Source organism: Homalodisca vitripennis, chromosome 2, assembly GCF_021130785.1.
Source record: "Homalodisca vitripennis isolate AUS2020 chromosome 2, UT_GWSS_2.1, whole genome shotgun sequence".
Lineage (NCBI taxonomy): Eukaryota > Metazoa > Arthropoda > Insecta > Hemiptera > Cicadellidae > Homalodisca > Homalodisca vitripennis.
In genome coordinates, this window is record NC_060208.1 from 107923167 (window position 1) to 107946238 (window position 23072).

The 23072-nt window shown below is 29.5% G+C and overlaps 1 protein-coding gene across 4 annotated transcripts in view; it reads right to left on the reverse strand.

Annotated features, from left to right (window-relative positions):
- Positions 1-23072, reverse strand: part of LOC124354539 — a 151904-nt gene that overhangs the window by 23375 nt on the left and 105457 nt on the right. For 3 of the 4 annotated variants that reach the window (XM_046805073.1, XM_046805074.1, XM_046805072.1), the window contains 7 exons: positions 22892-22942; positions 21275-21301; positions 20402-20437; positions 16468-16506; positions 12735-12782; positions 10761-10811; positions 8610-8648 (listed from right to left, as the gene is read on the reverse strand). In XM_046805073.1, the coding sequence (XP_046661029.1) occupies positions 8610-8648; positions 10761-10811; positions 12735-12782; positions 16468-16506; positions 20402-20437; positions 21275-21301; positions 22892-22942 (291 nt within the window). Of the gene's footprint in view, positions 1-1152; positions 1271-8609; positions 8649-10760; positions 10812-12734; positions 12783-16467; positions 16507-20401; positions 20438-21274; positions 21302-22891; positions 22943-23072 lie in introns of those variants that run through there. The other variant, XM_046805075.1, reaches the window with a different exon arrangement.

Genomic DNA, 23072 nt, shown 5'->3' on the forward strand with positions numbered 1-23072 from the left:
TAAATAACCTGTTAATGAATTTGACCGTTAAGCAGATTTATTTATCTGTTTGTATTTCACAAAATTTGTTATAACACATTTTGACAGTCATAATTTTGAAATATGATGATTAAACAATAAACAATATGGCATTTTACAGATTTAAGTATTTGCCAAGTTTCAAAAGGATACTTTGAAACTATAATCAATTGTCTATATTCAGTAAAGGAGTTTTATAAATAATAGTTAACAAACTTTTTAAATTTCAATTGTCATTTGCCATTTTTGTTGAGTTTACATTTTCAATTTTATGGGTTGTGGCTGAAAACATTTTATTGTTGTACTAGTAGAAGGTCGATGCTGACCTCTTGGGCTTGTACTTAAAGTGATGGGAGTTTAAGCATTATATAATTGTCTTAACATTTAATGTTATTAGGCATGTTATTGAGTATTATAAGTTATTAGTTTTCATTAAATTTCAAATAATTCAGTAACCACTAAGATTTAGAACCCACAATTAAGTTATATTTGTCACAACATAAATAATAGGACTACTTAGCATACAGTATTGCTTTATCATTATATTGTGAATGTAATATTAGATTTAACTCAGGAGAAGTTTTATATTTGCCTGTACAGTTTTGTGTTTCTCTACAATGATTTGATTTGATTACATTGATAAAAATCAATTACACTATGAAGAAATCTCTCCTTGGAACTGTTACAAAGTGTGCACTATATTTTTTAATGCCTGTAACCATGGTATTTATGTACCTGAACATTTTTTAACCAACTTATTTAGATGTACAGTAATGCATTTTTCAATTGGTTTAAGTTACTGTTTCTCTTTTAACACCTGAAAAACAATAAAGATAAATATCTCGATTTTGTATTGGATTTCTTGTTATTATGAACAATTCCCAACTACAAAAACGAGTCTGAGAAAGTGTTTGTTTCCCTCTCCACAATTTGGTATGTGATCATTTTTACTCGGTTATATTTTACTCTTTTCTGTGGGCTCGATAATCTTTATACCTGCTCTTGTTTTTTTCCAGGAATGATGACATTAATTTTTTCATAAATTCATGTTACTATTAACTGTTTGGTACTTAACAGTGTTGTTTGTGAATTCTTAATAAGCGCGAAAAGGAAAAATAAAATAAAAGGCTTCAGTATAAGATACTGATTTAATAATAATATATTACAGTTACATATAAATTAAAATACTAATTGAGCAATGTAGATGATGTAAATTTAGTCACTGAAGCAGCCTCTCCACTAAAATTCAAGCCTGAAACAAAAATATAAAGCCTATTATATATAATTATGTGGATAAATCACCTATAATAGAACAAAACTTATATAATATCAACAAAATGTAGTTGTTTTGGAATATTTATTTTTAAAACCAGTATTCTAAGGGGGTTTTAATTTATTTTATATTTTACTTAATTTATTACTTCTTTTAGAAAGCTCAGATGAACTGGAGGATTAATTACATTGCTCTTAACATTGAGTTGTACAAAATTGTGTTTTCAATGTTTACCATGTAATCTTTGCCACTAATAAATGAGTATCATTGACATTACATGATGTGAGTTGAGTAACACACTGCTGTAAAGATGTGGAGAAGTGTGAGACAACTACAATACACACAGCCAAGACTACATAACATTACACCACCCTCATCTGCTAGTTCAGTACGTATTATCTTCTCTAAAACCACTTCCATGTAATTTATCAAGTTTTAATACTGTGATTAGCAATATGAAAATCAGATTTGTCACAACTGAAAGCCAAAAAACCTACTCATAAAATATTTCTTCTGAAAGAAATGGTATTCAAACCTGCAATGATGGGTTTATAATAGTTTCTTTTCAGTTTAAATGTCTAATCTGACAGAAAAACACAGTAAAACCTATTACCTCTCCTCTTATGTTTATTTCCAGTTTCTTTATTTAGCTCACAACCTGTGCATTGTATGTAATAGCAAAAAGCTCATAAAAGTATTAGAAAGACATTTATGTAAATAGATTTTAATCACTTTTAGTATTACAGTAGTGATATTTAAAACTGTACATTAATAACTCCCAAGAGTTTGATAGATCTATAATTAAAAATTTGTGGTCACTGTTTATATGCAAGCTTTTTAAATTGTTTTACAAAAATAACAACTAAAAATCTAATGAAATAACACCTACTATTTGCAAAACAACAACCATGATTTAAAACATGTTAGTTATAAAATTACTAAATAAACTATACAACACAATATTTTTACCACTATTGCAGAATAGCATTGTTATGTAATAATAATTCGAACTAAAACAGTTTCCCATATTGTAATTATACTCAACTAAATAGTTAACAAAAGGTGTTTTTTAATAAATCTTTGAAACAAACAATACATGTTCTAATAGTAAATGAACAAAATCACAAAATTGTTCACTGACCTGATAAATGAAAAATTGTGCTTCTTTCAACTTCAAACTTCGTTCAAACTTGAACAAATCCAACTTTGCAATCTTCACATTTTGCTTTTTGAAAAACTCCTAAAACTGTGAAAGATTACTGAAAGTCAAAATAACCACATGATGATGACTTTTTAGACGAATAAATCAAATATAATTTTAAAATTTATTATTCCAGTTTAATTTAGAAAATGTACATTTTTGTGAATTTCTTTAAGTTTATATTTTTATAGTGGGTAGCACAGCTGCAATGCTGTTGGGAATATAGCTGAATTTATTTTTCATGAATATCAGGTCAGTTTAATTACATTTATCACATGCAAAAATAACTGAAATTAGATCTTTAAACAAATATGTTATTCATGTACTTTCATCAGATTATACATTATAAATTTACCAGCACGACTTCAATATAATTTGTAGAATGGAAACTATTATTGAACTATTAAATTAAACAGAAGTTTAATAGCAACTGTATTATATTCAAACTGGATATGGTTAAAGTTGAACCACTCCTCACTCAGACAGGCCACGTAAGAAAGTATGGTAGTAAATCTCAATGTGATAAAGCATTGTGGTTTTGTGCTATTATTATTCTATTATATTTATGCTACATCATTTTTATGGTCATAAATTATTTTTATGCCAGTACTTTGTAATTACAACAGCAAAAGAAAATTGTATTTATAGTTTTACTTAACTAATTAAAGAAGTTACTTAGTTTTTATTCAGAAATTAATTCATAAATTTAACACATATTAAAAACAAAATTAAATATTTATTAACAACGTGTATCAGGTTACAGAAGAAATATTAACATGTTCACGATGACGTGTACCCTGTTGGGTACACACAATCTTTCATAACTGCCATCGTGTACCAGATCGGGTACACTCCGGGCTTTTGTAAAGTGCATTGTACACCTGATAGGGTACACATTGCTATGCATTTCCTTATTGTGTTTTTATTGTTTGCTTGTCTTTGTGGTTTGTTAATATTGATCCCGCACTTAAATAAATACATGGAGAAAAATTGTCAAAACATAATAAATTAATTGTTTGTGCAAAACTGCGAAGCCTACATACCTTTTGCTTAGACTTTTTTGCTTTATACTTAAGCGTTTGATGTAAAATAAAGACTACGGTTTTTCAAAATTCAACGGCAAATAAAAAAGTCCGGAAAAAAGCTGTTGTTGTGAATGTGTTAAAACACTTTTTAATTCTAAATTTGTTAAAAGAAAATATTTTAAAATAATCGATTTAATTACAATAATGGTTTTAACTGAAAAAACAAAATAAAACATAAGGCAGTCACGAGACTGACCGACAGAAGTGACTATTTCTTATAATGGGCCGTGAATATATCTTGAAAAAGTATGTTTGCTAATTATTTAATGGTTATATTTTTAAATAATATGAGAAACAAAATTCTTTAACATAAAACAGTTTTATATTTCCTATAAGTTTTATACATATTTTTGTAATGTCTTTTACATTTCATATATAATATTACAATGATGACTTCTATATTTATTAAAGTAATAAATATTTATAAATTTTCATTATTATCATTCATACTAGCTTCTATAATTTGATCAGTAACATTCTTAATACAATCTTGTAATTCAAAAATAATTAATAAATTTTCATTGTCATTACATTATAAAAATGAAATTATGGGTTTATGATAACTGAAATAAGAAATAAAAATTATTGGTTTGTAATATTTTCAAAACACTTAAAATTCACTACTCTTTAAATTATGGAATACAATATCAGAAACTAAACCATAGTTCAATAATGAGAAGCCAGAGTTAAAAGCGTTATGTTTACGAATTTCCATTATTTGAATGCAAAAACTTTTAAGGTTTTATAACAGTCCCTCTAAAATCCCTCTAAATATTGTAAATAAGAAGAGAAACTGATTGAAACTGGTTAGTGTGACAGATATTATCAAAATAATAAATGTTTAGAAAGAAGCTATTTTAGTGATGGTCATTTTATACATCTTTTATAGCTTCTCTATTTTGTTAGACTATTAAATCTGTGGGAGGGTAAACTACAAACAGATAATAGGATATCACAGATGGTCACCATTATAATTTAATGTTCATTATAATGATTATTATCTGTCATTAATCCTTAAAAGTTTTGAATTCAAATAATGGAAATCCTTAAACATAACTCTTTTAACTTTACTTTCTCAACATTTAACTACAGTTTAGTTTCTGATATTGTAGTCCATAATTTAACGAATAGAGAATGTTCCGAATTTTTGAAATATTACTTTACTTTTTGTATTTGTGATTTAAGTTAAATACTTTATAATTTTACTATGTTCACCATACTATCAGTAACTTTATGACAGATCAGATGTTTATGTTTTGGTAAAGCTACCATTCTACTTTGAAAGCATGCGTGGTGGTCTTTAACACAAAAGAAAAGCTTTTATTCTATGCAAAACATACATCCATAGCCCACCAAAAGAAGTAGTCACTTAAAAATAACAGATTACTGTAAACCCTCTCAGTAGAAGATTTTTTATTTTGAATACTAAATAGAATTGGATACTAAATATACTTGTCGCATTATTTTAACACATAGGGCATTACATAGAAACGGGGCTTTTATAGCTTACTGGAATGGAAAGATAAACAAACAGCGTTTATGTAATAATGAGGGTGTAGAAACTATTCAATTTATTTTTGTCTTTGAAGTGTTGACAAAATGGTCTCACAAATATTTAATAATTCTTATTTAAAAATCTCACAACTGTATAACAGCTGCTTGGGTGGGAATGCCGCCAAACAAAAATAAAGAGAAATAACTAGATCCTATATAATTATGTATAGTATATTCTTAATTTAAATTTTTGTCGTAATTAGATTAGTACTAAATATGATCAATTTGACTAAAAAGTTAATAATGCAAAAATAAAATTAAAAATTTATCCGTTTACCCAGAGATTAGTATTTCTTGGCAATTCTCTAAATGTCTGGATGTCCAGATGTTTACCAAAGGACTTAAGATCACATGATACAATAATTTGAAGGCTCCAAATCTTCTATGCCGCTATAAAAAAGACTATTACCAATGTAAACTAAAATATCAGAATTACATTGAAGGGTATAATATAAAATTTTTAATATTTTGTAAGTAAACATTTTTTTTCAGCCTTAGTCTGTTTTTCCTTCCACCCAGACCTTGTATATGACCTGTCAAGCAATTGTGCAATCGCCTTATAGTCACCTTTTTCAAGGTTATTTAAAAACTTTTTACAACAAAATTATAAATTGAATGTAATACTGGTTTATGATTCAATATGCACAGACAAAGCTATTAGTGTTTCCATCAACAGTGTATTGACAATGTGGGACCAGCCTTAGGAGCTGCTAGTGTTCTCTGAAACCTGTCTGAGGATTTTGATTGTGTGAAAAACACTGTATGTAACCTTCAAGAATTTTGGATAAATTACAAAGAGAACATTTGTTTTCCTTTTATTTAAGTGATAAGAAATAACCTTTATAAAAAATATTATATTATCGAAACTATTTCAGATGTTTCAAAAAGCATTTGACTATTTGTGTCAAAGCCTCATACGGTCTGAGCGATTAATTGACAAATCTGATTCCAATATGCTGATGACACAACTGAATATATAGCAAACCAACAGAGTGAACCTTCAAGCCAGAACTTGAGTCCTCAGATTCTAGTTGTCAGCAAATGTCTTGAAATGAATATATGAATATACCACACAATCCATTATACAAACAATAAATTACAGTAATTACATTCAATTCCTTGGTGGTCCAGGGCCAAGAAAAATCAAGTTTTAAAGGTGTGAATGCAGGAGTCCCCCAAGGATCTGTCCTTGGACCATTTTTATTCATCATATCAATGAATGACATAGCTTTTAATTTACCTTGCCCATCAGTTTTATACGCTGATGATACTACACTTTTGAGCTGGAATAAAAGTTTGGATACACTGCTTGAGGACGAAACACAAGCCATAGAAACTGCATTAGAATGGTTTGAAGCAAACAACCTTGTTGTAAATAGTAACAAAACAGAAAAAATTATTTTTTCCTTGACTCACTATATTTATAAAGATGTAAAGCCTGTAAAACTGTTGGGACTTCACCTAGATAGTAGATTGAGCTGGGACCAACACATTCAAGAGTTATGCAAAAAATTATCTAGAGTCACATTTCTTTTACGTAAGCTTTTGAATTCTGTGACAACGAATATGCTAATTACTACCTATTATGCCTTTTTCCATTCTCATCTTAGATATGGCATTACACTATGGGGTAATAGCTGTGGTTCTCAAAAGGTTTTCATATGGCAAAAGAGAGCCCTAAGGGTAATAAAAAATGTCCCAGAAAGAGAGTCCTGTGAGCCTCTTTTTAAAGGACTACAGATAATGACTCTACCTAGCCTATACATTTACTGTTGCTTGGTTGATGTTAAAGAATATCTAAAAACACTCAGGGTTAGACAAGAAGTTCACAGATATCCTACTAGGAAAAACCATATGATAGAAATGTTACCAATAAAATTAGAAAAAACTAGAAGTAGTCACTGTATTATGAAATTAAAGATGTTCAATAAACTGCCTCAAGAGGCATGGCATGTAACATTAAAAAGATTTAAAGCAGTTTTAGAACATTGGCTCAAAGATAAAGCGTTTTACTCTGTACAAAGTTATTTGGCCTGTGATATTAGTACCTTAAGATTTTAAAATTAGTGTAGTACCCCCTGTTTATTTATTTAATTGTTAATAATTTATCTATTACAATTTATCCTTTTGTAAATTTTTCTGTTATATCGTTGTTAAATTTTTAAATTTTAGCTAAATTAGAGCTAAGCCTGGTTGATGAAAGAATGTAATAATTGTTACCTGTAACATTGACTAAGCCCGCTAGACAAGTTTGTTAATGTACACAATATATAATAGTAGGATTTAAGCTTTAGCATAGAATGACTTTGTCGATTGCACATTTTATGTTTAAAGACAATAAACTTTCTCATTTCTCTTCTCATTTCTCAAATCTTTTTTGTAAATTATAAGAATGAATTTAAAAAATATAAATTTATAACACTCTAGTATTTTTTGAAGACAAAGAAGAGCAAGTTACAGTGGCAATCACATTATAAATTAAAACTTATCCAAAAAACAGTTTTCAATAACGTTTTCTCTAAGTTTTTTTGTCAAACAACCACTACAAGTATTCAAGTATACAAGTACAAGTTTATGTCATTGTTTGTCTGTCTGTGTGTGATTTTTGGATCAAACAGAAGCAAAGTTATAAAAGTAACTCCTTAAGGAAATACCGTGAAGACTTGATAGACCACCCTTCAAAGTTCTATCAGGTCCTTTGATTCTCCATTATATCGGTTTTCTGTTCATCATGCATATTTTCTTTCTTTTCTCAATTTTTCAATACTGATGTTTGCTTTTTTTTCAAAAGGAAGCTTTTGTTATTAAAATGTTGTATTAAAAACTTTATAGCTGTAAAAATATGTGCAGTTTTCTAACATGCAAAAAAATATTAGTGAAACGCACTTCATGAAGTTTGAAAATCCAAAACTCATACATTGTGCAGTACCGTACTGGAACTGACGAGATGTAAAATTGAGGGTTTTATCAAAGTATGATATAACCATAGGCATATTATAACCAACTCCCCCCACCCATGTGCAATATACCCTATGTGTGTTATATGTGTTGTAAGAAATGCTAACATATTAAGTACAACATTGGCTAAAATATTTGGAATCTTTTTCTGAGTATTATATAGAATGTAGCTTGAGCCTAATATATACAATAAAATGCTTGATGAAATAAGAATTATCAAATTAGTATTAACATTTTCAATAACAAATCAGAAATTGCTTCGTAGAAAATCAGATGACATAATTAAAGAATAATGTAAAATCTAATAACTATAACTTTGCTATCAAAATTCTAGTTTGTAATAGTTTAATATTACATTGGAGGTAACTTGTATATTTATTATAGTAGTATAGTAATCAGTCATGTATTTGTTGTAATTGGTTGTAATTTTAAATAAACACTCGTAATTAAATTACTGATTGATATAAAATAACTGTAACAATTTATTTAATTAGGAGATGAGAGATCAGGCTAAGCTTACCCTTTCCCTAGCTGCATTCATCAGCCCATTTTTTTTTGTCTGTAAAATACAACAATTATTGTTATTGTTAAAATATTTCCATTTTTAAAATTACATTCTTGAAACAAATTGCTATGTCTACTAAAAGATTACTGCTTGTGGATAAATGTCTAAATCCCTCAATCCCTAAATGTAGTTAAACACCAACCAAATATTATATGTTTTGTACAAATCTCTTTGATGTGACCATTTCATCAAATTTTTAAAGTTCACTAGTTATGTTCTTGGTTTTTATACATGTTTATGTAGCCACCTCAAAGATAATTGAAACTAACATTTATAAAATTTATTTTGAATATTCACAAAATACACACAACATAGGTATTTTCTAAATTTCGTAGATTTGAGAAATATCTTTATTTTAGAATTAAAATTTGTCACAATAGATATAACAAAAGGGTGTCTGAGCAAATAGAACCAAATTTAAAAATCTAACTTTATATTCAGTTTTTGAGAATAAAACACAATTCCTAAAATGTATCCTAAACTTAAGAACTGAAAACTCTAAAATATATCAGGTAGGGTCAAACAGTTCTCTGTATTTTTACCTATATTGAATCATGGATTTAATAAAGGGTGTGAAGCTTTCTTCTAGTGATCGACAGCATTGCTGATGTAAGTACCAAACAGTTCGCTCCTAATAATTTCTTTTACTGATATGACACCCATGAAATACTGAAGACAGCAATTAAGAGAATGTTACAGAAAAAGATGCATATACAAGTAGGCATACCCGTTTTCATAAAGTTGCATAAATAGTAAAGATGACTTTAGGAAAGTGGTTCTCTCCATTTTTAACCCAGATGACCATGTTGAATAGCTTGATGGATTGTATGTGATGAAATTTAATATTGAAGCTTGTTACCTCTGAATTATAATCTCACAATTATGAACTTTCACTTTCATGATGCCTAAGGCCTATATGCTGTGCCATACTCAAGAAATAAGAGAATATAACAGCCTTAGTAGAAACCCTAGATCTAATGAATAAATATAACTAAGAAAGGAGCAAACAACCTTTTAAATTTAAGTGCAGGATATAGAGCTATCCCCATGGAAGATAAAAATATGTGCTTCTGCTTGGATAGTTGAACCAGTGCAGGAAGATGAAGAGTTGAGGAAGGAGATTACGAAAAAATAATGACATTTTTGATCAGATCTCTAGAAGGGAAAGTTTTGCTTTCTGAAGAGATCTTTGGATCTGAGGCTAACTCTGATAGCATGGGGTCTTGAATCTTATCCTTGCAAAAATGAGATTAGATTTGTTGCTGATGTATAGGTAGGAAATAACAAAGATGTTAGTGCAACTGTAGGTAAAAATGAAGAAAATAATGGTAAGGTGAGTTCAATTGGACCAAACGTGGTAGCAATGACTTGGAATTAAGATAGTACAACTGAATAAGTACAATGTTATCCATTTTGTAGATGAATTTGGAGTAGTTTATTACCAAGAATTTTTAAGGGCCTTAACTCTATGAAAGAGAGTGTGGTGTGAAAAGTCACCTGAAGAAAGACTGTAACATTGCACTGTATTGTTTTTATATGAGGAGCACAGAAACCTGATGAACTCAAACATCTGCCATGGACTGGAGCTATCACAGTTTTTATCACACATGTGAAAATTAGGCAAATGTAATGATATGAATTCTACAAGTGAATCTTTATATACCAAAGAGCTGGTACAATTTTCGATCAAATGAGGTTAGAAAAATATTTGGGTCTCCTCAACAACAAGCAGCATCAAAAACATGATGACTTTTGGAACTATAGTAATCAGATCCAAGATAATTATTTTTGAAAGTTATTAAAATGGTGGGGTGAGGTGTGCATATGTATTTTGGTGAGATGTTATTTCACTCCAAATGAGAGTATCTCTCAGACTTTGAAAGTTTCCAGGCCATTAGGAGCTGTTTACTTAATTAAAAGAACAAAAAAAGGTAAAGGAAAAGCTAGATTTAGAAAAACATTACCGTGCCACATTAGATGGATATGCCACTGACTTTTAACTGTTAACCTCGTTAAATTCTAGTGGTTGGAATATGTACTACATGAGCTCCGCCCAATGAAGCTTTAGTCTGGGTCATCCTCAAGTTTTACAAGAGAGATCCTTACCTCCCGTTTATCACGTTGTCCTGTCTGCTTTCCATCCTGAGTCCTACACACCTAGAATAACAAAAGCTCTTTAATAAGAGTTTAAATGGTTAAGGACTTTTACTTTTACATGTTGTCACTTAACACCATTTAAAAGTAAATACAGATGACATGCCACTTTATTAAAAACAAGTATTCTAAGTTAAGATATAAAAAAATGTAAAGTACGACATACAGCATTATAAAGTATACATAAAACTTTAGGAGCAAAATTTAAAGTATAAATAATCAACAGCAAATAATAAAATTTTCAAACTGAAGTGTAATGATTAAAAACTTATTGTCATTAAGTTATGAATAACATTTACACTAATTTTCATTATTGATATTAACCATGTTTGGTATCATCTGGCCTTCATTTCTTTCAAAGTGATACACAATGGGGCTATTGGAGACGTACGTTACGGCATACGCCTTGTTATTTTACATGGAGTGGTCTACATTATATTAAAATTTTTCAATTGTAGAACAGCAACATCTCCACTAGACATCTATAGGGCCATACACAACTTCTAGCCATTTTCCTGGACTTTCATTGGCCCAAGAACCTTCATCTGTACGTTCTAATGTCCAAGAAACATATCCTGTACCACCGATAATCAAAAACAGATGGTAAAAATAACAAGGCAAATGTCATTACATATTTCTCCATACATGAATACTTTACAAACAGCGTATTTCTCCCCCAGCCATGTTCTCAAACTAATGCAGCCATTGTTTTACAGAATGAAAACTTACTCAGAGTGATGGTCCAACCTCAAAATTTATTTTCACTCATATCATAATATACATATATGTACTTACTTATAAATTTCAATGTACTCTTCATCAAAAGTATAGTGCTAATATGGTAGAACTTGTTTAGCCTGTAGGGTGCATAAGGCATTTTCTGTAAATTCTACTTTATCCTATCTACCGTAAGAGGAAAATTAAATATTGCAAACACTTTTGGAAGGAAATTTAATTTAATTTCATGTGGTATAATGGTTTTTGTTCATACCATGTAGATGATGGTGATGGAGTTAATTGTTTTTAATTTTTGCAGAAGAACCAAATGATTGCTGTTCTTCAGTGCAGTGCCCATACTGCTCATCAAAATAAAAGTTAGGCGTTTTGTAGGAAACTTTGTGTTCTTTAATTTTATATAGAATGATTATCTTTAAAAAACTGTTAATATATAAAATATATTAATTTATTTATAGAAATATATACTTTTTAGCATGTAATTAATGATGAAATTGAAAGACATTGTAAACACATAATTCGAAGACCTGAAAGTTAAATATGCAATTAAAAATACATTTATATCTATGGGTATTAAAGTCATGCAAGCACTTGTAGTTTACAGATTAAGTGCAACCTAGAGGAAGTACAACCTAATTTGGGCATAAAACTAGCAATTAGTAAAAACAACTCATTTCCAATATTGTTTTATTTTTCGGACGTGGCCTATTGAAACAAAAGGTTTCACAAACTTTGCAATCATTATTTTGGATGGAATCATCAAGCGAGTCCACAAAAATGTTACGGTACTAACTACTAGTTTTCAATTGCTCTAGAATTCTTTACAAATAACATGATCATAGCTACATTCTTTATCACAATGTTGTCAAACAGGACAAGGATTACTGAAGAAAAAGACTAGGAACCTTGATTAATAAGATTTGCAAACCAACTTATGTGGTTGATATTAATGTTCTAAATGGAATACCTGTGTTGAATGGTTTAAATTACATGTTTCAAAAGTGGCCAAGAAATATTTATCTATTTACTTAGGCTGGCTGACTCTCTCAAGAGTACAACGTCGAGACATTGAGTTTTTGTCTTGTGTGTTTGGTGTTGGGTCTGCCTATTTCTCTGGCAACCATATATCGATCATATTTTAATACTTAGTGTATCTGACAAAGCAACAAGTGCTTCTAGCTTTCTACTTACTTTATGTCGTCCGACTATGAAAGGGTTGGGATCCAGACCGTCAGGTATCTGAAACACATTCAAAACATCTTAGCTCAATGAGACATCTCTAGTATACAATTGATGCCTCACAAATAGTTAAAACTTTTAGTAGATAATTAAATAAATGAATATTTCATAATCCTTTTTATTAATGCGATACAACCTTAAAATATTTCTATTGGTATAGTGGGAATATTTATGAAGGTCACTGTCAGTTTTAAATCTTTGGTTGAATAATCAATCAGTTCCAAATGAGAGTTTCATCTTCAAGGTCGATTTACTGAGTTTATTGAGCCGATTTACAATTAGTTCCATCAGTAATGTAGTACAATAGTTGAATATTTCCAAATATACACTAGTAATATTTATACTGATCACTAGTTCAAAATTTGATTTTTGAGTGATTTAAATATAAATGAGAAGTCAAGGAAGAGGTTACTCGATTCCTCAAAGGATTGGCGGCAAAATTCTACAACATGGGGATAGAAAAGTTGGAGCATCGTCTACAAAAGTGTTTGGACATAAACGGTGATTATGTGGAAAAATAGCTTAACTTTTAAGTTTTAAATTGATTTATAACACTAAGTAGAAATATAGAGCTGTCTATTTTAAAATTCATGGGAACCTTATTTTTCTAATAACCCTCGTATTATTGTTCCTTTCAAAACAAGCATTTAAGTCAAGAATTTTTGACCTTATTAATCCTTTTACAAAAGTATATGAACTTTTGTTGCAGTATATGAGATCTATGAACATTTTGTTTAAAATTTAATAGAAATACCTGTACATTGGCAATGAGTTGAAGAATAAATTCTGGTACAAAAATTAGTAGGAAATCAATAAAACTTAAAATTTATTGTGAAAACAGGAGTTACAAGGATAGTTGGAAAAGTGATTACTTGATTGTTAACAATAATTGAAAACTGCAGTATTTGGTTTGCATGCAAGTTTGCAGTATTTGTTTCGGTGCTTAAGGAACATAATATGAGAAGACATTACTAAACAACACATTAAAATAAGTATTCCAAATATACAGATGAAAGTTGGAGTACTTTAGTTACAGATTTGAAGAAGAAGCCTAAACAACAAACTGGTATGTTTAGTAAAATATTGCATTCCCAAATTTATTCTTTGTTTGCATCTTATGCCATATCTCTTGAGCTGGCCAGGGCATAAAACCTTTTATTGATGGTAGTTTAATTAGAAAATGTGCTATTGAGAAGGCAAAAGCTTTTCAGGATTCAAAAAAGATGTTTACTCAGTGGCACTTTTACATCAAACCATATAAAGAAGAGTTGTTGAAATGGGTGAGCACAAGTACAAGTATTATATCTCTTTGCTAGATCAAGTTATAAAAGGTTATATTTTTCACTCTGCGTGGATAAAAGTACTGATCAAACAGGTGTCAGTCAGTTCTTAATATTTGTATGTACTACCTTAGAAGACTTTTCTGCTAAGGAGGAACTATTTGATTTGTGTTCTCTTCATGGAACAAGAAAGGAAAAGACATTTATGAGGATTTAAAGAAAGCAGTTAACAGAATTAGAGGTTTTAGTAAATGTTCAGTCATTGTTACAGATAGAGTACCAGTAATGGAAGATCAAAAATCTGGATTAGTAGGGTTGGTTAGAGAGAATGGAGTAACTTGTCTGACAATCCACTGTATTATTCACCAGAAAGCTAAAGCTTTTGCATAAATGCAAAACATCCATCAAGCAGGATCAAGTTTTAAAACTTGTAATTAAAATTAAAAATGAGATAAGAGGTGGAAAACAAGCCATTTTACACAGAAAACTTAAATAGTTTTTACAAGAAACAGAGGCTGAGTATGGAGATTTGGTATTATGCAACCGTGTAAGGTGGTAGAGTGCAGGAAAGTGCAAGGAACGATGCTTTGCTATAAGAAAAGACATCCCTGCATTCCTTAATAAATATTGCCATCTGACATCACTGAACAAGAAAAGAAGTTTGAATATTCAGAATTTTTGGTTCAATTAGCTTTTCTAACAGACTTGACCAATTAACTTAACATTTTAAACTAAACTCTTCAAGGAAAAATCAAACTATATCTGATTTGCTAAGCATCATTGATGGGTTTCACAGTAAGCTAGAAGTGTTCAAACAATCATTAGAAAACAAGAACTTGATACACTTTCCTATCTCTCTTCACTTAGCTCAAGAATTTAAAGATAATGATGTTTCAAGCTGTAGTTCTCAAATCCAAGAAGTAATTGATGAGTTCAATACTAGAATCCACTAAACTAAAATACCCAAAAATAGTCTACTTCTACTGCTTTATAATAATTCTCTTGGAGCTACAAATTGAATACCAACCACCTGAACTACAACTTTAATATGCAAGCTGGCATGTTTCTAATGACAAGGCAATAAAGGGCTCATGAGTTTTTCAGATACTTCCCAAAGAGAGATTTACCAAACTGAGAGATTTTTTAATAAAAATGTCATCAATGTTTGGAAGTACCTATTTATGTGAAAGTGTGTTCATAAAAAAACCACAATAGAAGCAAACTTCTGATGTGTCTCTACTACATCTCATGAGGTTGGCTACAACACAACTAGAGGTGGATATTCGTTCTTTCGTGGACGCAGCTGATCATACACAATGTTTACACTGATACATATATATCAGTGTATATACAGTAGAGTCCCGTTAATCCGACCTAATTGGGACCGAGCCCTATTCGGATTATGTGATTGTTCGGATTAGCCAGAATTACAGAAAAATACGGTTTTAAACTTGAGATGGGTCTATTTTGTTATAGAATTATCAACATTGTTTATTAAAACATGTTTTCTGACTGTTGCATTGTATTTCTTGACAAATAAACGTGTTGGGAATACTAAGCACATTTACCGTATTTAGTGTGAGAGTTCTATTGTTAAGCAATGTGTGTGTGTTCTGGATATTGTACGGGTCCACGCGTTCAATAGTTGTACGAAACTACGCGTCATCCAGTAGACTCTCTTCAATAACTAGACAGAAGACAATAACTGAATTTATGTCTTTTAACAATTAATATTGTACTCAATAATAATATCAGTACTGTACGTCCAATTTTTGTTTGATTTCACTTCTTAATACAGTAATTTAACTCATACTTAACCTATAAGTTTCAATTTTGTACTGTATTTAACTTCATTATTTATGTACTGTACCGTACACAATTTGTCTTAATAAAATGCTGTATGTCTATTTAATTAAAGTTTTCTTTGTTTATGTACGAAATGATGCACCCATTTTCATTTTTTATGTAACTGTTCATTATCGTTATAAATAATTCCTCCTGGACCGACCTTAACCGATGTTCGGATTACACATGTTCGGATTAGCGGGAATCCACTGTATATATGTATATATATATATATATATATATATATATATATATATATATATATATATAAAAGGTTTGCTTGTACTTAATGGAATAAGATTTACCTATCACACTATGTGTTACTGGTAACTTATAACTAAAATAAGGTTTTTTTTATCAATAATAATTATTGAAACATAATTAAATTATACTTTATATTTGTACACATCCATTGCATATAACCTTGTATAATTATGTCAATAAGTAAAATAGATTTAGGTATTAATACTGCTCTATATATTAAGTATAAGCAAAACAAAAATAAGAATTAATGTGTTAGATATTATGTAACAGGTTTTGTGTAATCTAGTTCTACTTACATACATTCTCATTATCGGGTCCTCAAGTTCTTCTTTAGGCTGTAAAACAAAAACTTTTTAATAAAACAGGTCTAACTATTGAACGACATTACTGGTACGGTTACAATAAATATCACCCAAAGAGAACTGTGAGGGTAATTCAATACTTCAAGGAATGGTGCAGAGTCGTGGCAGATCTTTTTCCTGGGACTCTCAGCCCAAAGAATTCTGCATCCCCCAAAAAAACTTGTTTATAACTTTTATAAAATGTTTCTACCAAAAAGTAAAAAAAGAAATAAATTTGGAAATTTAAAAATACATTTTTATTGAATTTGAAACACATTAAGAGAAAATACATTATATTATGAATAAACTAAAAAATATTTGTTTACTAGAAAAATAAATAATAAAAGTCACCTCACATTAGTTTCTTGCTTTATTTGATGAAACTTCCTTAATTAAGGTCATGTTTGATAATGTTTCTGAATATGCATTGAAACTAGTCAAGTGTGGGTTTCCCAATAGTAACATAGTAAAACTATCTTGCCTGCCTCTTTTTATCATATCTTGTATTAAATCTCTAAGGCAACAGTTTTTCTTGATGATACTGAATTTTATCACAATTTCACTTACTAGCCGCTTGATGTCGATACATTGAAATACATGTATAACTCTTATACAAACGTAAACAGTTTAGTTGTTTGAAGATAGCAGGTAGCTCCATGTGTGCTCATCAAATTCAACTTAGTTTTATCTTGTAGCTCTGAATACTTCTATGATATATTTTTCTTATGAAAGAGTTGTCTTTATCATCAATAGCAAATGTCTAATGATGAAAGAGTTTTTAAAACCTGTTCTACCAGTATCAGTGTTGATTTTCATCCTCAAAAACAAAATAAATTTGTCTACTGGATAGCAGTTACCTAAGACATAGCGAGCAATAAAAGTAAACTGGTCATGGCGAGTTTTCGGGGGTTGCATTAACACTTATTGAATAGAATTTGCTTTCTCCTTAACAATTGGCTAAACAATTTTGTTATTAATCAATAAATTATTGCTCACTGTTTTTGACAAATACCTTGCCTTTCCCTGGCTAGGATTGTCATAATTGTGTACATGGCTTTTAAAAAGTCATCATATCAGCCAATACCTCAAGAATTTCTAAAAAGCTACCATTAGATAAGAGTCCAACCATTTTTTCTGAGAACCCGGAAAGGCTAATCCATGAGAAAAAATCGCACAAACAACTGTAGTACCAATAAAACTTTGTGCCAATGGTCTGTTTCATTTAAGTACTACTGGTGAAGAGCAAAATCAAATTTGCCAAATACAGGGATGTTTTTCCAACCTATAATGTATTACAAAAAATTAATTAATGAAAATAATGAAGTGTAAATTTCTAAAATTGTAAAAATTCCAGAAAAAAAACAACTTTTTAGTCCCAAAACATGTTAGCTATAATATTGTTCTTGTTAAAGGCATTTTTGAATTTTTCTATTTGTTGCATATGCATCTATTTTTGTGACTGTTGTTCTGTTTATGAGGTATCAGGCAGAACTCACACGTCATATCATCTCCTGTTACAATCTTTCTTAAAAACTCTTCTCCATCAGCTTCATAATGATTAAGAAATGATAATCTTTGTAACTCACAAAACACAAAGTTTCTTGTAGACTAGATGTTCCATTATGATAATGTAAAGGGATGATCTTAAAATTTCTGGAGATTTATCAGACTACTCACTAATGGCAAACCTCTGATTTGTCTTTAACCCTTTTAGGAGTACCGGTATATCACCACCAGCACTTCTCACAGGAGTAGTATTGATACATGAAATATACGCTCAGGAGTAAAAATTTTTTCAAAAATTATATTAAAACAAGTTTATTGAGTTACAACATCAATACTTCTAATACGGGTATACATTTTGTGTAATACATGTTTAAAGAGCACACAACGTAAAAAATGTTCGAAAATGTTTATTGGTGTGAAATTCTGAAAAGCATGGATATACACAGAAAGCAACATTGCAGTCTGGACACTTGTTCTGTATATCTTTTCATTTTTTCTCTTTAGTATTTGTGTTTAAACACACATAACATAGTTTCTGGACTTTCTGGTATTGTCCTTCATGATTTGGGAATGGACGTAGAAAGTGGCAGTCTGACAGGCACAGAGGATGCTTGTTGCCGATTGGTACTATTACAGTTGGTATGATTCTTTTCTCTTTTAGATTGTATTAAGTTTCAAACATCTGTCTGATAAGGTTCATCCCGAACTCCGTAAAAGGAACTGTATTTTTCTGTATGTGTATTATCATTGTTCATGTTCTGCTCATTTTGACAAGATTCACGGATTGTTCAATATATCACTAATAACAGTATCATATGCATAGTCTTCAGCCTCACAAAAAATATCATCATCATCAGATTGCAATATCTCTTCATTATATTTACCTTAACTCACATTGTACATACGTTCACGTATTTCATCAGAAAGTATATTATCCTATTTACTGAAAGTCATAGTTAAGCAGTAAAAATACTAAAAGTAAAAAACAGTGGAAAAGCAATAAAAATGTTCTACATTGCTTAACAGTGCCAAATAACAAACATACGGGTGACACACAACCACACTTTAACATAAACATAATAACAATTTGCACTTGGTGGTAGAATCAATTGTAGTAGCCATATTTATGTGTTGTTGTTAGATCAACTCATAATGGCCTCAGAGCTTGACAATGCACAAGAGTTAGTGGAAGGGTTGTGCAGTTGACTTCTGTGCATTGTTGCATCATACTGATGAACCACCAACGGCTGGGCAGGTGGGCTGCTTGTGAGGACATGATTGCTCAGCGGTCACCCATCCAAGCAGCAATCTAGCTCGATGTTGCATGATTTGGTTATCTAACCACTGTACCGCTACACTGCGCTATTGGCCCAGTTACATATGAGCCAAGATGTGGAATAATAAGCTGAAGTGTCTTGACAAATAACATGTTTACCAACATCTGAAGATCTGGCTCCAGAATTATCTGTTTTACTCTCTGATAAAATTTTCCTATTGAAAAGTTTCTCAAACAGGATGACATTGTAATTTGTGATTCTATTACATATCTTGATAATCTTGTTCATAAAAAAGCTTTGACTTAGTCTTCCAGTAGTGAAATAAGCCAGTCATCTATTATTACATAGCCGTAAACTGTGTCTGACGTTATTGCCAGGGAGGTTAGGTCGGCTGTACTACTTTTTAAAATGGCTAATGTCATTGGAAACTCTAATAAACTGTGAGGAACAGCTGATATGCTCATTCTGTAGCCGACAGTTTTAAAGTAAAGATATTCTTTTTCAACTGAGAGTGGTTTGTGATAAAACATGATGAATGGCTGTGTTGTTACAAGGTTGCCTTGTTTTGTATTATGTTTGTCTTTTTATATTTCCAGCAATATAAATAGAAAAGCTCGTAAAAATAGGATAATGAGAAGTGAGTACTCGGAATGTACAGAAGTTCACACAAGTGGGATGTGGGACCCGTGCAGCATCTGGAGACTGGAAATCATGTTGTTCTACCAATTCATATACTCTAGCTTCCTCAGAGAATACTAATGGTAATTTATCTAAGCAGCCAAAACCCAAATGTATTGAAACTTTGAATGCTGATCAGTTTTATAAAATCCAAGTAAAAAATCTCAAAGAATGCTGGTTATGTTCTTGAATACTGCTAAATTTGTTATGCCGTTTTTTGAATGGGGTTTGCTCAACCTGGAACATCTGTAAGAATTTTGCTAACAAAATTAATGGCTAGAATGCTAATATTGTATACCATACACTCTCTTCTCACTGTCTGGCATCAGTGAGAAATCTAAACATATTAAACTGCAGAAGAATAGGTTTTGGCTAAACAAATCCTTACATTGAAATAAAAACATTAATTAATTTATATGTGCACTTACATAGTTAACGGCATTAGAGTATTTTCCAGCGAACATCTGAAATTGATTTTAAAATTTATTATTTAGTCAAAGTCAAAAACTCTTTATTGATAAATTATACATACATTCAATGAATAGCATCTACAATGCTAAAAACTAACATATTATAACACCAATCAAAATTTTAATTTATAGAAAACCTTAGCTAAAATATTGAAATAGTATTTTGAGTTTTGTAAAATTTGTCCATTGAGTACAGAGATAAGTTTATTATATATGCCTTAAGCCTTACACAATTTTTTGATTACTCCCATTTAAGTACTTGAAAGACTTTAAGAATTATTTTCAATAAAAAGAACAAAAAGATAGTATTATTACAAAAAAATATAATTAAATTATGTAGATTGAAAGCTAAAAGTTAATGAAGATGTACACTTCGTTGCAATTAAGAAAAATATACATATTTTTACGAGTATATCTTTCTGTTAATATTTTTACAAAAACTAAGCGTTGTTTGAACATTTATATACATTCTTGGTTTAAATGGAGTTCAAAAACCTGATCAAAAAAGGGTTAGAGGTATAATTAAAATATTTTAAGTTGGGGATGCCTTTTTTTAGTATTATCTAACAGTTTTTAGTTTTTAAAATATCAAAAAATAAGCACTGTTCACTTAAAAATATTTCTCTAATTTCATTTTTCTATTTGCAATTGCTACAAATTTATCATGTTTATAAATAAATATGATACAATACATTAAATTATTATTAGATATAGCTTGCTATAAATTGTCACATAAACATGCAAATAAATAAACATATTGTTCATAGAAAAACACTTATTTTACAAAAAAAAATATCGTGATATACAATACAATAATATGAAGTTACTTACACCCTCGTATTTTTTGTTATACAGCGGCTGAAATCAAGAAAATTTACATAAATAACATAATATTTAAGATTTATTTTTGTTTTTGTTTTTAATACAAAAATAACTAATACTAAATAATTAATACTAATAACTAATACTAATACTAACTAATACTAATAAACTAAATAATTAACCATTACAATGTTTTGTTTCAAGAACGTGAATATGAATAATGCAATCTGAATATAATTATGAATATTTTTTAATATAGGAAAAACTATTTATTATTTTTAGTCCATTAAAAAAATCTTTTAAACACTATTTAAGTTATTTTAATTAGTCTAGTTTTGCTTGAATTATTGATTACAATGTTTTGTTTCAAGAACGTGAATATGAATAATGCAATCTGAATATAATTATGAATATTTTTTAATATAGGAAAAACTATTTATTATTTTTAGTCCATTAAAAAAATCTTTTAAACACTATTTAAGTTATTTTAATTAGTCTAGTTTTGCTTGAATTATTGATAGTATATTCCTCTCGAAAAGTGTTAAAAAAATAATAGAATGACCTTCTTGAGCAACAAGGGCAAATTTGTTTGGACAGTAAAACTTTATTAGCAAAAGATATACACTTTTGGTGTTCATTATAAATTATATAATAGTCTGTGAAGGAAAGTTAAAGCCATGGTAAACATCATGATTTATCCATCCAAATAATATAAGATTGGCAGAATCTATATAATTATACCAATAAGGAAAACTCTAGATGAGACATGACAGAATTTTCAAATTAACTGAAAATGTTCTACTGCCTCCTATTCTTATTATTCTATTATTCTATTATTCTATTATTATTATTCTTATTTCACTGATAAAACAGGTGATGCAATCAAGTTCGAACTGGCTGATAAAGTTAATACTTTTAATTCATGTTTTACTACAACCAGTAGGAGCATCATAACACATACCAATGTTAAATCATTAATAATAAATATTATTTTGACTATCATTTGAAATATATCAAGAATAGTATCATTGAAGTATTTTTTAGTAAAACCTAACATTTAAAAATATAGATTGTTCTGTTATTCTATTAGTACCATATGTGTTGTGTTGTAACTCAGGCTGGAATTATCTATTTTGCTAAAGATTTTATTTGATCATTTTTTAAAAATTGTAGAAGTTTAAAACAAAAACATTTTTTCGATGCGTTTGCATGGGTTTGTCTCTTTCTCCTTTTAGAATAGAGTTTTAAACTCTACGTGTCACCAAACAAGTTAACCAAATTAAATTTCTTAAGTAAAACTATACATAAGAAGATAAATTTCTACAATTTTTTCAAAGTTGTACAAAGGCATTTTTGTCAAATGTAAACACCTTAAAGGAGAACAATTTGAATAAAAGGTCACAAAGCACATTGTTAAAATATAGGTTAGAATAAGTGTGTTATCATAGCTTTTTTTTAAGAGTATACTAAAGTTTGTATTCATTATGTTGTTTGGTAATTAGTATTTACTTAATTCATGTTAAAGAGTTGAGTTGTTCTGTAAAATGATTGCAGTTAGAGAAACATTTAAAAATAAGATAGTAATTTTGTTACTATTACTAAGAGATAGTTAAATTTAGAACCTACATCTCGCTTGTATCCATTAAGCAAGTCTTGCTGTTGTTTACTCTTGAAGTTCTGAAACACAAGAAAACAAAGAGTTTCTTACAACAAAAATTATATGCTTTATGTGTGTGTGTATAAAAAATAACATACCAATAAAAAAATTAATTTAGGATATCACAGTTTGAAATTTCATAAATATTTA